Source organism: Hemiscyllium ocellatum, chromosome 1, assembly GCF_020745735.1.
Source record: "Hemiscyllium ocellatum isolate sHemOce1 chromosome 1, sHemOce1.pat.X.cur, whole genome shotgun sequence".
In the NCBI taxonomy this organism is placed as follows: domain Eukaryota; kingdom Metazoa; phylum Chordata; class Chondrichthyes; order Orectolobiformes; family Hemiscylliidae; genus Hemiscyllium; species Hemiscyllium ocellatum.
Genome location: NC_083401.1, coordinates 87,689,438 through 87,706,532, shown reverse-complemented (window position 1 = coordinate 87,706,532; position 17,095 = coordinate 87,689,438). Strand labels below are relative to the sequence as shown.

The 17,095-nt window shown below is 41.5% G+C and overlaps 1 protein-coding gene across 3 annotated transcripts in view; it reads right to left on the bottom strand.

Annotated features, from left to right (window-relative positions):
• The window catches only part of mtus1b (microtubule associated tumor suppressor 1b), a 145,584-nt gene that overhangs the window by 45,144 nt on the left and 83,345 nt on the right, over positions 1-17,095 (bottom strand). For all 3 annotated transcript variants that reach the window (XM_060823985.1, XM_060823993.1, XM_060824001.1), the window contains one exon: positions 10,703-10,923. In XM_060823985.1, coding sequence (XP_060679968.1) covers positions 10,703-10,923 — 221 coding nt within the window. The remainder of the gene's footprint in view (positions 1-10,702; positions 10,924-17,095) is intronic.

The following is a 17,095-nucleotide window of genomic DNA, read 5'->3' as shown; positions in this document are numbered from 1 at the left end:
TAATGATTGTGTTTAATGAGTCCAATATCCAGGGAGGAAGAACTGTGAATGTATCAGTGTTTTGTTTGGCTGGGCTGAGTTACTATTTATTTGGTCATTGTTAGGGATTTATTTATTTAGTTAAATAGCTAGTTTAGGATTTTTTAAAATGTTATACTTCTCTATATATGTTTATACATTCATATGGGAGGGTGGGTTGGGGAATTTTTTTTTATTATTTGGGTTTAGTTTTGTACTGTTTTGAATTGCATTGTTTTGTATTTGTTGTAATATTTAAAAAGCTTTTTTTTAAATTAAAACTTGTTATTAAAAAAAAAGTGACTTACCTTGGGAATTGGGACTCCATTTGCCGAGAAGTGCGAAGGAGGAGGGAAGGACGTCTGGGAACTCACATTTGTGTGGTTGTGTTACCTGAAACGCTACTCTGGTAGCGTCTCCCACCCAACCTCCTCCTCTAACCAAAAAAAAAGGTTCTGTGCGCCAGATTGGTCAGGTAACGAGTTTATTTTTTATTCCTTATTTTTTCAAGGGTCTCTTTTGGAATTTAGAAAAGTGGGAATGAAGGTTATGGCAGTTCAATGTTCCTCCTGTAGAATGTGGGAGGTAAGGGTCACCACTAGTGTCGCTGCTGACTACATCTGCGGGAAGCGCACCCAACTCTAGCTCCTCAAAAAACTGCATTAGGGAACTGCAGCTGGAGCTGAATGAACTTCGGATCATTTGGGAGGCGGGGGTGGGGTGAGGCGTTATTGAGAGGGGTTACAGGGAGATAGTCACTCCTCAGGTACAAGAACAAGGTAGATGGGTTACAGTCAGGGGACGGAAAGGGAACCGGCAGGCAGTGCCGGAATCTGCTGTAGCCATGCCACTCAACAATACGTATACAGTTTTGGATACTGTATTTTTGCGAGGGGGGGGGGGGTGGGGGAAACGACTTACTGGGGAAAGCTGTGGGGTACAGGGCTCGAGCACGAGTCTGTCCCTGCTGCTCAGAAGGGAAGAGGGAAGAGGAGCAGAGCAGTAGTCATTGGGGACTCCATAGTTAGGGGGACAGATAGGAGGTTCTGTGGGGACGAGAGAGACTCATGGTTGGTGTGTTGCCTCGCAGGTGCCAGGATTCGTGATGTCTCCGATCATGTTTTTGGATCCTTAAGGGGGAGGGGGAGCAGCCTCAAAGTCATGGTCCACGTAGGTAGGAAGAGAAATGGGGATTTAAGACAGAAATTCAGGGAGCTCAGATGGAAGCTTAGTACTAGGACGAACAGAGTTGTCTATGGTTTGTTGCCCATACCACGTGCTAGTGAAGCAATAGGGAGAAAGAGGATTTGAACACATGGCTACAGGGATGGTAGAGGGAGGGTTTTGGATTCTTGGATAATTGGGGCTCTTCCTGGAGTAGGTGGGACCTCTACAAGCAGGATGGTCTTCATCTGAAGCAGAGGGATACCAATAACCTGGGGGAGGGGGGGGGGGGGGGGGGGGATTCGTTAAGGCAATTGGGGTGGGTTTAAACTAATGCAGAAGGGGGATGGGAAGCAAAATTGTAGTTCGTTTATAGAAAAGGTTAGAGTAGGGAGGTCCAATATTAAGTTTCAGGACGCAAGATGGCACCAGCAAGCAAGAAGTTGAAGTGTGTTTACTTCAACACCAGGAGCATCTGGAATAAGGTGGGTGAACTTGCAGCATGGGTTGGTACCTGGGACTTTGATGTTGTGGCCATTTCAGAGACATGGATAGAGCAGGGACAGGAATGGTTGTTGCAGGTTCCAGGATTTAAATGTTTCAGTAAGAACAGAGAAGATGGTAAAAGAGGGGGAGGAGTGGCATTGTTGGTCAAGGACAGTATTACAGTTGCAGAAAGGATGTTTGGGGACTCGTCAACTGAGGTAGTATGGGCTGAAGTTAGAAACAGGAAAGGAGAGGTCACCCTGTTGAAAGTTTTCTGTAGGCTTTCAATAGTTCCAGAGATGTAGAGCAAAGGATAGCAAAGATGATTCTCGATAGGAGTGAGAGAGACAGGGTAGTTGTCATTGGGGGACTTCAACTTTCCAAATATTGACTGGGAACATTATAGTAAGAGTACTATAGATGGGTCAGTTTTTGTGCAGTGTCTGCAGGTGGGCTTCCTGACACAGTATGTAGACAGACCAACAAGGGGTGAAACGACATTACATTTGGTACCGGGTAAATGAGCTCAGCCAGGTGTTAGACTTGGAAATAGGTGAGCACTTTGGTGATAGTGATCACAATTCTGTTATGTTTACTTTATTGATAGAAAGGGATAGGTGTATACCACTGGGCAAGAGTTACAGCTGGGATTTAGGCAATTACAATGCGATTAGGCAAGATTTAGGAAGTATAGGAGGGGGAAGGAAACTGCAGGGGATGGGCTCATTAGAAATGTGGAGCTTATTCAAGGAAAAGCTACTATGTGTCCTAGATAAGCATGTACCTGTCAGGCAGGGAGGAAGCTGTAGAGCGCCGGAGCCGTGATTTACGAAGGAAGTGGAATCTCTGGTCAAGAGGAAGGCGGCGGCTTGTTAGGATGAGATGTGAAGGCTCAGTTAGGGCGTTTGAGGGTTACAAGGTAGCCAGGAAAGACCAAAAGAGAGCTCAGAAGAGCCAGGAGGAGACATGAGAAGTTGTTGGCAGATAGGATCAGGGTAAACCCTAAAGCTTTCTATAGGTATTTAAGGAATAAAAGAATGACGAGTGTAAGATTAGAGCCAATCAAGGATAGTAGTGGGAAGCTGTGTGTGGAGTCCGAGGAGATGGGGAAGTACTAAATGAATATTTTTCGATTGTATTCACGAAAAAAAAATGACAATTTTGTCGAGGAAAATACTGAGACACAGGCTACTAGACAAGGTGGGATTGAGATTTACAAGGAAGAGGTACTAGAAATCCTGCAGAGTGAAAATAGATAAGTCCCCTGGGCCGGATGGGATTTATTCTAGGATCCTCTGGGAAACCAGCAAGATTGCCGAGCCTTTGGCATTGATCTTTCAATCATCGTCGTCGACAGGAATAGTGCCAGAGACTCAAGGATAGCAAATGTGGTTCCCCTGTTCAAGAAGGAGAGTAGAGACAACCCTGGTAATTATAGATCAGTGAGCCTTACTTCAGTTGTTGGAAAAGGTTATAAGAGATAGGATTTATAATCATCTAGAAAAGAACAATGTGTTTAGGGATAGTCAGCACGGTTGTGAGAAGGGTAGGTTGTGCCTCATAAACCTTATTGAGTTCTTTGAGAAGGTGACCAAACAGGTAGATGAGAGTAAACCGGTTGATGTGGTGTATACTGATTTCAGCAAGGCGTTCGATAAGGTTCCCCACAGTAGGCTATTTGTACAAAATGCAGAGGCATGGGATTGAGAGAGATGTAGCAACTTGGATCAGTAATTGGCTTGCTGAAAGACAGAGGGTGGTGGTTGATGGGAAATGTTCACCCTAGAGTCCAGTTACCAGTGGTGTACCGCACGGGTCGGTGCTGGGTCCACAGCTGTTCCTCATTTTTATAAAAGACCTGGATGAGGGCGTAGAAGAGTAGGTTAGTAAATTTGCAGACGACACTAAGGTCGGTGGGGTTGTGGATAGTGACAAAGGATGTTGTAGGTTACAGAGACATAGATAAGTTGCAGAGCTGGGCTAAGAGGTGGCAAATGGAGTTTAATGCGGACAAGTGAGGTGATTCACTTTGGTTGGAGTAACCGGAATGCAAAGTACTGGGATAATGGTAAGACTCTTGGTAGTGTAGATGAGCAGAGAAATCTGTGTCCAGGTACACAGATCCTTGAAAGTTGCCACCCAGGTTAACAGGATTGTTAAGGCGGCATACGGTGTTTTAGCTTTTATTAATAGAGGAATCGAGTTCCGAAACCATGACATTATGCTGCAGCTGTACAAAACTCTGGTGCGGCCATGCTTGGAGTATAGTGTACAATTCTTGTACAATACATTATGAGGAGGACGTGGAAGCTTTGGAAAGGGTGCAGATGAGATTTACTACGATGTTGCATGGTATGGAGGGAAGGTCTTACGAGGAAAGGTTGAGGGATTTGAGGCTGTTTTTGTTGGAGAGAAGGAGGTTGAGAGGTGACTTAATTGAGACATATAAGATAATCAGAGGGTTAGACAGGGAGAGCCTTTTTCCAAATATGGTGATGGTAAACACGAAAGGGCATAGCTTTAAATTGAGGGGTGATAGATATAGGACAGATGTCAGAGCTAGTTTCTTTACTCAGCGTAGTAAGGGTATGGAATGCTTTGCCTGCAACAGTAGATTTGCCAACTTTAAGTCTTCAATAGACAAGCATATGGACATACATGGAATAGTGTAGGTTATATGGGCTTCAGATTGGTATGACAGGTCGGCACAACACCGAGGGCCGAAGGGCCTATACTGCGCTATAACGTTCTATGTAAAGGTCTTGCAAGGCTCAACACCACCTTCCACCTAGGTTTCTTAACAGGTGTCAGCACTGTTTAGACTGTCAGCACAACCATCCTCTGCTATTTATTGTGGGCGGCACAGTGGCACGGTGGTTAGCACTGCTGCCTCACAGTGCCAGAGACCCGGGTTCAATTCCCGCCTCAGGCGACTGACTGCGTGGAGTTTGCACGTTCTCCCCGTGTCTGCGTGGGTTTCCTCTGGGTGCTCCGGTTTCCTCCCACAGTCCAAAGATGTGCAGGACAGGTGAATTGGCCACGCTAAATTGCCCGTAGTGTTAGGTAAGGGGTAAATGTAGGGGTAGGGGTATGGGTGGGTTGCGCTTCAGCGGGTCGGTGTGGACTTGTTGGGCCGAAGGGCCTGTTTCCACATTAAGTAATCTAATCGCTCAACATTGTTTAACACTTTCAGAACAACCACGCTGTTACCCAACACCCACCATACCCCTAGATCCCATTTTGCATGTTTCTCCCAACAGAGCCAACCCATTTTCAACCAGGTACATTTCTTGTTCACACCCTTCCCAGCATCCATCTCTCTCAGCCAATTTGTTTGCTCATTCCTTTTCCCCTTTCTCTGGGCACTGACCCCCATGTATTCCACTTCCGTCTTCCCATCAGCATCCTTTCTCAGCTATTTTCAAGTTCTGACCCCCCAGTCTCTGCGTTTCTCTCTCTAGATGCTGCCAGATCTGCCATGATTCTTCAGCATACTCAGAATTCCATCACCTGCATTTCTTAGTTTTTAACATTATCTCATGCCATTTATTACATGATGGAATGCTAAGGACTTAGCTATAGTCACTAGTTCAATATCCAGATTATAAAAAAGTGACAAAAACTTTTATTCTAAACAAATCAAATTTTGCAAAAAGTTAGCGGTCAACTTTCAAGAAAAAGATTTATCCAGCAGCTAAACTAGCAATTTTGACATTGTAAGCTTGCATGATTAACTCGTGCAAATCACCCTTGACAGCAGGAACTCAAAACAGACTAGATAAGCTTTTAAAAAAAGGATAAATATTTCACATAAAACCATACATTTCCTCCTTAGCCATCTGCAATGCTGTCAAGATTTGGGTCAAACGCGAGGTACAATCAAGAATAAAATAGCATTTTCGAGCCAACCTTCCATGATATCTAAGGCAATTGAGACTTGAACCAAAGTCTTCTTGCCTAGGAAGTAGGGGCACTACAATTATACCAAAACCTGAGTGATTTCAGAACATCTATTCCATCGCCTGACTGCAAACCTTCATAGCACTCAGTCAGCAGAGATATTGTCAATCACATATCTAGGTTGACCTGTTTCATTCAATTTCCAGCCTTGAGAATTTAATAAATTTTCCCTCAAGTATTCCCATAACTGATTAGATTTGTTCAGCTTCAAATTGCACTTCTCATTAAACAATGATGATGATAATTATTTTTTGGTCTAAAAGGTAACCTATTTCCAACTTTTCTGAACTCACTGATTCCTCCAAGAGAACAGCTTCATATATTCAAATTCAACCAGTGCATCTGCAAATTGAAATCAAACATTGCCCCCCAACCAAAAATTAGTTCCAAATCCTAATTTGAAGCAGATTAACTGTCTTCAGTATTTTCTGACCGTGCTTGTAAGCTATCCATGGAAACAAATATCCACTACCAGAGTGGCTCACTTTTTTTTTTAAAAAAAGGTTCTAGAAAGCCTGACAAGTTCATAGAATCCATATGCCACAAATTCCAAATCTTGGAATGAAAATGAAATAAAACTCACCTTCCAATCAAAAGTATGCAGATTGAGGAAGTCTTGTTTTAAGAAGTTGTTCTGTCAATTCAGAGTCATCCACCCTACTGCAGAATAAAGCAGCTTAGCATTCCAAAACAAACTGCCTTGCACATGCTGGTACCTTCAAGCTCTACTAAATAAGGTAGCTCATTCAACATGGGCTGAATGAAAAATTTTCTTCAATTAAAAACACTTCAAAAGACACCGGTCTCCAGTCTGGATGACAAACTCCAGACATCAGCAACTTTGATGGTATATTTGGTTCCAAAGCAAACATCACATGATATCATTAGTTCTGCTTCAGGAAAATCACCTTGCCTCATTTCAGAGTTTCTATTGAACTGCTCATCCAGCACTGAACCTAATCTCTCGGCTCTACAATAGCACACACCTGCCTATCCTCACTCATTTGACTTTAACCTTACAGCAACTCACGATCATCCATCATCCTTAAACTCAGTGGTCAGCATGGCTTCCATGTTAAAATTCTCATTTTATACTCTCCAATCTTTCCACAACATCACCACCACCTATCTTCCAGCCACATAACTATCATATCTACATTTCCTCAATTCTGGTTTCCTCAGCTCCCCGATTTTAAAGTTGCCCCACCATCAACTGTCACGGCCTTAAGATGTGGAATTCCCTTCCTAAACCATCCACCTTCCTTGTCTTTCAAAATTCAAAGCTTGACGCTTTCCAAGCATCTGATTGATAGCTCAATATTTCATACACTTTAATTTCAAATTTTAATTGATAATTTGGAATTGCCTTGGGACATTATTAAAAAGCTACCCAAAATTGTCATGGTTAATCCCTAGCCTCAACCCTCATTTGCCACCATATCTTGCTCCTATCTCAGGCTTGAATTCTCCTTGAAAAACAAATCATCTTGTGACTATTTTAAGATATGAAGGCTCAAGGAGCCCCTCACTTCCTCCTTGTGGGCAGCAACACCACCTGTGCCTTACTTGTCCAGTCATCGAGGGCCTAAACTTTTCAATAAGAAAATCATGTGTTCTGAGTACAATATTACTTCCTAGGATTAGCAGCAAGTCAGTATTGCCATCCACATCAGCCATTTATGAAATTACAGATGATTACACTGACATTACTTTGATCTAAACCTTGTTAAGTACTGACAATATCTTTCCACTTTAGTAGCATTAAGGCATTTACCAAATCACAGAGCTCTTCCACATCATTTCCGAGTGGCATCCCAACTTTCTCATTACTACCTCCTCACAAAGCCACCACAATAAACAACCTCATCTTCAGAATTAACGCATTCATCAAGACATTAAAGACCAAGAAGCCGAATTAAGCTATTCTGCCCAAACTCTGTTCCATCATGGATCATAGCTGATCTGATAATCCTTAAATACACTTACCTGCCTTTCCCCCTGACAGATTCCCTTGTAGATAAAAAAAGTCTCAGCCTTGAATATATTCAAAGACTGCTGCAAAGGGCATTTGAGGTTAAGAATTTCACCTCGGCTCAAGAAATTCTTCTTTCCATCTTAAATCTGTGAACGTGTAAACTGAGACTACGCCCTCTGGTCCTAGATACTTCCACAAGGGGAAAATAATCACTCCATATCTACTCTGTCAAGACCCCATGTTCCAATAAGATCTCATTCTTCCAAACACCAATCAGTGCATTTATACTCCATTCCTTCAAAAAGGTTTACACTGCATATGAGGAAGTGTTGGAGACCTTAGAAAACAAAAGGCGTGTAAATTTGGGATTGAACAAGTGGATCCCAGGATCTTGTGGAAAGTTACAGAAGAAATTGTGGAGCCTCTTGCAGAAATATTTGGATCATCTATAACTACAGGTGATGTGCCAGATGACTGGAGGGTGGCTAATGCTGAACCTTTCCGAACAGATCAGAGGAGAAGCCTGAAAACTACTGGCCTGAGGGACTGACTTTGATGGTGAAGTTGTTGGAAGTGATTCTGAAATATGGAATTTATATGCAATTGGAGATAAAAGGACCATTAGGGATGGTCAGTTTCATCTTGAGAGATAAAAAATGTCTCTCTCAAATTTGATTGAGTTTTTTTGAAGAAGTAATCAAGAGAACTGATGAGGGCAGAGTGGGTAGACATTGTTTATATTAGTAAAGCCTTGGACAAGGCTCTGCATAGTAGACAAAATAAGTTAGATCACATGGGATTCACAGTCAGCTTGACAATTGGATAAAAAGTTGGATTCGTGGCAGGAAATGGAGTGGTGGTGGGGAGTTACTTTGTTGGACTGGAAGTCTGTGACCAGTAGTGTTCCACAGGGATTGGTATGAGGGCTCCTTTGGTCATTTTATACAGATGAGAATATAGAAGGTATTTAACATGCTTGCCTTCACTACTCAAACCATTGAGAATAGCAGTTGGATCATTATGTTGAGGTTGTATAGGACATTAGCAAGGCCCCTTCTGGAGTGGTGTCTAGTTCTACTCACTCAATGAGAGGAAGGATATTAAAAGGTGCAGAGGGTTCAGGAGACATTTACCAGGACATTGCCAGGAATGGAGGGTTTGAATTACAGGGAGACGCTGAACAGCCTAAAATTTAATGTTCCCCCACTGGAACATAGAAGATTGAGGGTTGACCCGAGAGGTTTATAAAGTCAGCAGGGGTATATGGTCTTTTCCCTCGAGTGGGGGATTTCAAGACCTCATACATTTTTTTAAAAAGGTGAGGGGACAAAAATGTAAAAAAGACATGAGGGATGTTTTTTTAAATACTATAGTGATTTGTATGTGGAATGAACTGCCAGAGGAAGTGGTGGATGGGAGTACAATTACATCATGTAAAAAACATTCTGATAATTAAAGAATAGGAAAAGGTTGGAAAGGATATGGGCCAAGTTCAGGCAGATTGGACTAGCTTAGTTCGGGATTATGGTCAGCGTGGAATAGTTAGACCAAAGGGCCCGTTTCCATGCTTTATGACATTTTACTTTCATTCCTTGTTACCTGAACTTAGATGCTAACTTTCAGATCTATGCCCGAGAATTCATACATCCTTCTCCTGCAAGATTTTGTAGTCCTTTGCCATGAATGTTGTTCAGTTCCTCATTTTTATTGAGAAAGCCCACATTTCCCCGAATTACATTGCCTACTAACTTGCTGCCCATTCACTTGACCCACCTATCTCTCTCTACATCAGCCCCATGTCTTCTCCATCTGTGTCATCTGCATACGTGGAAATAGTACATGCACTTTGCTCATGAAAACAGACTAAATAGTTGCAACCCCAGTACTAATCTCTCTAGCACTCAACAAGTGCAGTTTACTATCTTGAAGACAGCCCACTTATCCCAACTCGTCATCAGCCAATCCCTTGAAAAGATCTCAAACTCAATTGCTTTAGCAACACATCTGGGGTCTAGACCCCAGATAGTTCATGATCTGTTTCCCTACTTTAAATGATTTGGGTCAATGGATGTCAGCTTTGTTCAAATTTCAAGACACTTGCAACAGGCACAATTAGAAGTCTATTTGCATGTGGAGCAATTGGAAAAATGCACATGGATATTCACAGCTAAGATACAGGTTTTACAAATTACTTCTGATTAAGCTTCTTGTAGCATTATTATTGTCCCATTATATAGAACACATTTATAAAATAGCAAAAAGTTCACTTATAGGCAAATGCACAAAAGTTTATGCCAAACTGAATTAGAGTTCAGTTAAGAAATAACAAAAACCTTTCTTCTCTTATGTTTCCCCACAAATCAAAAACCTATGGCAGGTATATGGAATTAGGCCACAGATTAGCCATGCTTTCACGGGATGACAGAACAGGCTCAAAGGGCTGAATGCTTCAAAGAAACAGGACTAGACCAATTCTATTCAAATGAGCAAGAATGAACCATTTGAGTTATTCAAATAGAGGTCCGAGGTTGAACTTCAAATCCCGTGTAACAATGCAAGAATTACATTCTCTACAACAGGATTCTACAATTTAAACAAAATGACTAAACTGCACAGTCAAGCCCACATTTAACAAGAATGGTGCACAACAGACTGCAATAGGCCTTAACCTACAAAGATACTCAAAAGTCAGCCGCTTACACAAATAGAAAAACTCAAATACCCAGCCAGCTTGTGATTCAATTCACATTCAAGACGACCATCCAAATGCCAAATTTGGATATTCACTTTGTTAAACAAATTCTATTTAATTTTTAGTCTTAGGAGTGCAAAAGGCCTGAACATTGCAAAAACTGTAAAGTACCAGAAACAAGTAATTCATGTAAATCAATCAAGATTGAATACCACACCTTGAACATACATGAACCTTCTCAAAATTCTATGAAAGCTTGATTAAAATTAGCTATAAGATTCCCATCTCTTCTGATGAATTATTAAAACAACGCATCACAAGTAATTCAAACTTGCACGTATCAGGTTGTCCTATTTTATAATAACTGTTGGGAAAAGGCAAAATGGAGCAAAGGAACACATCCTTACCTGGGTTTGAAGATACTGAACTACTACTGCAACAGCTTCAAATCTTTGGTTATTTGCTTTCAATAGTTCTTTCAACCATGTAATCCACGCAATCTGTTTCTCACATTTAGCTTTGTAGTGAGGTAACCCAAGGGATTCTGGTGGAGCCCGAGTTGACACACGAGTCATTGGGGAACTTGGCTTCTGTGTGGAAGAGTTTGATTTCACCCAAGTTTTGTCAGCTAGGAAGTAAAAACAACAAGCATTATAGTACATCTTTTTTGCACAGAAGTAGAGATTTACTAAAAGGTTCTATGTTTTAAAACAACTAACAGGCCTGAAAACTTTTGGCCATAGATATGAACTTCAAACAGAATAATTGGTAATGTTGAATTCAACCCATTATGGAAGAAACTTGTCTCCGTAATTGGTCCGGCCTATTAGTGAACCCAACCCAATGATTACCTTCTGAAGTGGCTATGCATGTCACTTGTATTTAACCTATTTCTCAAAGCATAATTTGCTGTAAATGCTCAGCAGGTCGAGCAGCATCTGTGGAGAGAAATGTGTGTTAATGTTTTGAGGAAGGGTCACTCGACCTGAATCTTCCACTCTGATTTCTCTCCACAGATGATGCCAGAACTGCTCTGCTTTTCCAACAATTTTTACTTTTGTTCGACTTACAGCATCCACAGTTCTTCCAGTTTTTCTTTTCATAGTCAACCTATTCAGAGATGCCATTACAGAACAATGGGACTTGAACATGGGTCTAGCGATCCAGGAGTAGAGAAATTACCACTGTACTACAAAAATCGTACCTTTGGCACATCACTTATTTGAAGTGAAACAATAATCATCTGGAGTCAGGTGAGGCTTTAGTGGTAGTGTCCCACTTTTTGAACCAGGATGCCAGTGTTCAAGTCCCACCTGCTCCAGAGGAATGTATGCATACAATAACAACACTGTACAGATCAATTAGAAAAATACCTGAAAAATAATCACCTTGCAGGATATACCAGTTCAAGGCGACTCACCAGCACTCCAGGTCAAGTAGGGACAGAAAACTGTGGTCTGCCATGCTGCTGACCGATATATCCCACGACAAATCAAATCATTAGGAATCCAGACAACAAATTCCCATTTTACCTTCTATTAGTGACATTTTTGCATATCTTTCATATGTATGTTTAGCAAGACAATGCACATAACCATATAAAGTGAAATCAATTCACTTATTAGGAAACAGTCGATTGCACTAGACACTACAAAGGCAGTGGGTCCTAACATTCTGGCAATAATACTGAAGTCAGACTTCAAAACTTGCTGATCCTCTAACCAAGCCCACCTACCCCATTTACCGCATCTACTCTACCATGTAGAAAATTGGCTAAGTACGTCCTGTATACAAAAGTAACAAATCCAAACCGGCCAATAACTGTCCTATCACTTTAGTGGTTGAGTAGATAGAAGGTATTAGCAGTGTTATGAGACAAACCTACTTAGCAACAGACTGCTCCCTGATCATCAGTTTGGATTCTACCATCACCACAATATGGCCTTAGTTCAAACATAGACAAAGTAGCACAATTCAGGTGAGGGTAAGTGAAAGAGCTTATCCTGGAGATCAAGGAACTAAAGCAAAACTGGAGTCAATGAGACTCTTAAGGAAGATTCTCTGCTGGGTAGAGTCAAATTGTTATGGGAGATTGGCCTTCAGGAATCTCAACAGCAGGATCTCTCTGCAGGGGTTTGCTTAAACCAGTGCCCTAAACCAAGCAGTCTTCAATGACTTTCCCTCAATCACAAGGCAAGAATTTGGATTGCTCATTTACCATAGCACAATGTTCAAAACACCATCCACAACTCTATAATGAAGCAGCAAACATATCCAGACTTGTGCAATATCCAAACACAAAAATGCCAGTCAATGATCACCTTCAACAAGAGAAAATATAACAATCACCCCACCACCCCCACACCCCTTGACAATTAATGGAATTATGATCACAATCCCCCCACAAACAACATCCTGGTGTTTATCATTAATCAGGTACTGAACTGCCACATAAGTCGTAGTTACCAGAGCAGGTCAGAGGTTAAAAAATACTGCAATGGGTAACTCAGATCCCAACTCCCCAAAGCCTGTCCACCAACTACAAGGCACAAGTCAGGCATGTGATGAATACTCCACACTTGCCTTGATCAGTGCAGCCCCAACACCACAAGCAGCGTTACACCATCCAGAACAAAGCAGCCCACTTGATTGACACTACATCCACAAACATCCATTCCCTTCATCACTAACACTAAGCATCAGCAGTCTGTACTACGTACATGATGCACTGCAGAAATTCACCAAAAGACTCAGACAGCACCTTCCAAACCCATGGCCATTTCCATCGAGAAGAACAAGGCAGCAGATATTTGGGAACACCACCACTTGCAAGCTCCCCTCCAGGGTCCTCTCTATCCTGACAAAAATATATTGCTGTTCATCCATGGTGACTGGGTCAAAATCCTGGAATTCCTTCCCTAATGGCACTGTGGATCTACAGACAGCAAATGGACTCCAGTTGGTTAAAGCCAGCAGCACACCACTACTGATGCCCATATTTCAAGAATGGAATTAAAATATTAATCATGAGCAAGGATATACTGTAAGTTCAGCTGAAATAACCAGCCATGACCATTTGCCAGGACTTCAAAGAAATCTGGGTCCAATGGAGAAATGTCAAAGAGAACAAAGCTGGTAGAATTAAGAAGTAGTGTTGAAATTTTCCTTATGTGGAAATTTGTTAAGTTTTTCTTAAAAAAGGAAGAGGTAGCGTGAAATATAAGTGACTTGGTAACTAGAAATTAACAACCTTAGTATCACAATTGCACTTTGAAGATGTTGTGACTTGGAACATATTGAAATGCAGAGCTCAAGTGGAGTGCATCCATTTCAGAAAAAGGTGATTTGCACACACACACACACACACACACACACACACACACACACAAGGAAACCAACAGCATGTCCATTACATGGCCAATACTAAAATGGCAAGGTTAATTTGGGACCCATGTCTAACTTCCACCTCCCTCACCCCTACCAATCACTAACCCCCTCCAACTGCTAAGTTTGGAAGGACTAACAGAACATACATAGAAGGATACAGCGCAGTACAGGCCCTTCGGCCCTCGATGTTGTGCCGACCGAGTCCTACCTAACCTATACTAGCCCAATAACTTCCAAATGCCTATCCAATGCCCGCTTAAATGAACATAAAGAAGGAGAGTTCACCACTGATACGGGCAGGGCATTCCATGAACTCACAACCCGCTGTGTGAAGAATCTACCCCTAACATCTGTCCTATACCTACCACCCCTTAATTTAAAGCTATGTCCCCTAGTAACACCTGACTCCATTAGCGGTAAAAGGTTCTTAGTATCTACCCTATCTAAACCCCTAATCATCTTATACACTTCTATCAGATCTCCCCTAAACCTTCTCTTCTCCAATGAGAACAGCCCCAAGTGCCTCAGCCTTTCCTCATAAGATTTTCCTACCATTCCAGGCAACATCCTGGTAAACCTCCTCTGCACTCGTTCTAAAGCTTCCACATCCTTCCTATAGTATGGCGACCAAAACTGCACACAATACTCCAGATGAGGCCTCACCAGAGTCTTATACAACTGCAACATGACCTCAGGACTCCGGAACTCAATTCCTCTGCCAATAAAGCCCAGTACACCATATGCCTTCCTCACAGCACTATTTACCTGGGTGGCAACTTTCAGAGATCTGTGTACATAGACACCAAGATCCCTCTGCTCATCCACACTACCAAGTAGCCTACCATTAGCCCAGTAAGAGAGAGTATCGGCTAATGTTAAGATTTTTGGTAGTGTGGATGAGCAGAGAGATCTTGGTGTCCATGTGCACAGACCCTGATAGTTGCCACCCAGGTTGATAGGGCTGTTAAGGCAGCATACGATGTGTTAACTTTTATTGGTAGAGGGACTGTGTTTTGGAGCCATGAGGACATGTTGCAACTGAACGAAACTCTGGTGCAGCCATACTAGGGAGTATTGCATACATTAGAGGAAGGATGTGGAAGCATTGGAAATGGTGCAGAGGAGATTTACCAGGATGTTGCCTGGTCTTACGAGGAAAAGTTGAGGGACTTGAGGCTGTTTTTGTTAGCGAGGTGGTGGTTAAGTAGTGACTTAATTGAGGCGTACAAGATGATCAGAGGATTCGATAGGGTGGACTGTGCAAGCCTTTTTCCTCAGATGGTGATGGATAGCACAAGGGGACATAGCTTTAAATTCAGGGGTGATAGATATAGGACAAATGTCAGAGGTTGGCTTTTTTCTCAGTAATAGGAGCATGGAATGCCCTGCCTGCAATAGTAGACTCGCCAACTGTAAGGACATTTAAATGGTCATTGGATAAATATGTGGATGAGAATGGAATAGTGTCAGTTAGATTGGTTTCACAGGTCAGCTCAACATAGAGGGCCAAAGGGCCTGTACTGCGCTATAATGTTCTATGTTCCATTAACTGTTCACATGCCATAGTAGATATTCATGCAATTGTTTATTCCAGACTCAAGCCAATTACAAGTACATTATCATTTCAAATGCATTATTTAACAGTCCAGATGCATTTTTTTAAAACTCTTCCAAACTCTGCTCTGATCTGTTATTCAGCATTTTCAGTATTCCTCCCGACTGTTCTATCATAGCAGCAATTGTTCAAGGCATTGATCTCAGACCTTTAGGAAATAATTTACATCCTACACAAATGTACAGGAGTACATTGAAGCATTAAGGGATGCAAACAATTTGTATTTCAAAGTATTCGCAACTAGAATTATTAGGTTTTCATGTAATAATTCAGGGGGGTGGGGAGGTGTGGAAACAGTAACAGTTATGACTATGTATTTGCTGGTTCAATGATACCAGATTTCATGGAAGTTGTATTAATTTCACCAGCAAATTTTACAGCTCAGTACTTCAAAGACTAGATTTCATGTTCCCCTATTTCTAACCAGCATAATGTTAAGCAAGGTAAAATTAGAAAAGGTGGTTTTTGCAAAGATGTACAAGTGGTAAAAATCCTGACACGATCACTTCACAACCCTTCCACTGTGAATCTCAAATCATGCATTGCAACCACACTGAATTTAGTCCATTAGTTTGTGACTTGTCATATCTTGGAAAATTTGCATTTATTTGCAAATGGATGATCAAAGACTTGAACTGTTCACGTGTCTAGATAAGTGCAGCTCCAACACCCACAATGCCTGATGTATTCTAGATGTATTAATTTCAATGGAAATTCATTCTTCTGCTGTACAATTTCACAATGTGCTAGTTTTAAAACATAAAACAAGACAAACACCATCTCAAACTTGTAAACATCACCTATTATGACATGAGGAGCAGATGCATGGAAAGAATTACCATGTTAAGTTCCTTCCAATTCAAGCCATATCATCCTGACTCAGGCACATGTGACTTCATGTACAATTACAATCTGGCAATATTCTGACAGCATTGTGGAAATAATTTATGCACACACTAGTGGTTCAAGGTGATAACCACCAAAGCCAACTACAGATGGATTAAAAGTGCTTCCTCCAATGCTGCACTGCAGCACATGAACTTACATTGTTTTCTTTACAAATGCGATGATCACTAAAAACAATTATCCTCTAAAGGCTTTGAGCTTGTTTTCCCCTCATTTTTGACAAGTTGCTTGAAATAATTTCCCCTGGCTACATCACATACTTTGCCAATTTCCTGAGATCTTGTTATGCACTTCCCTTCCAGAACTTACTACTCTTTTATCCTTCCTTAAATGTATGAAGTCTATCCTTAAAAACAACTCAAGTAGCTTGAACCGAACTTCACTGACCATGACAATCAATGAGGTCAAAATGCAGCATCTGTAGATGGATCTGCTGTTTGTTGGTTGAAACAGCCCCTCAGTGACTAATTCAAATAATGTTTACAGTTTGGGAGGCTATTTCACACTCTGAATGGCCAATTCAATCTACTACTGCCATTCCCCCATCTTATTCCCATTGCCTTGAAAATGTCTACTCTACCTCTTAACTCTAAGAAACTTAAACCAAGAAAATTATGGAATTGGATTGCTTGAGTTTTATTTTATTGGCTATACTTAAGTAGCAGCATCGATAAAATAGTGTCTACATTCCATTTAGTTATGGCTGCAGAGCTCAGGCCTGAGACTTATATGCCCTATCACATACGGGCAATCCTAAATGTGCCTGCTGGTCTTGTTGACCTTGTGGCAGAGATACCTCCAAGTGGAATAACTCAAACTCAATTTTAAGTGGCTCAAGTGACAATTGGGGCATGGTGATGTATTCACAAGGCAGCAAGTTTCATGAATACCA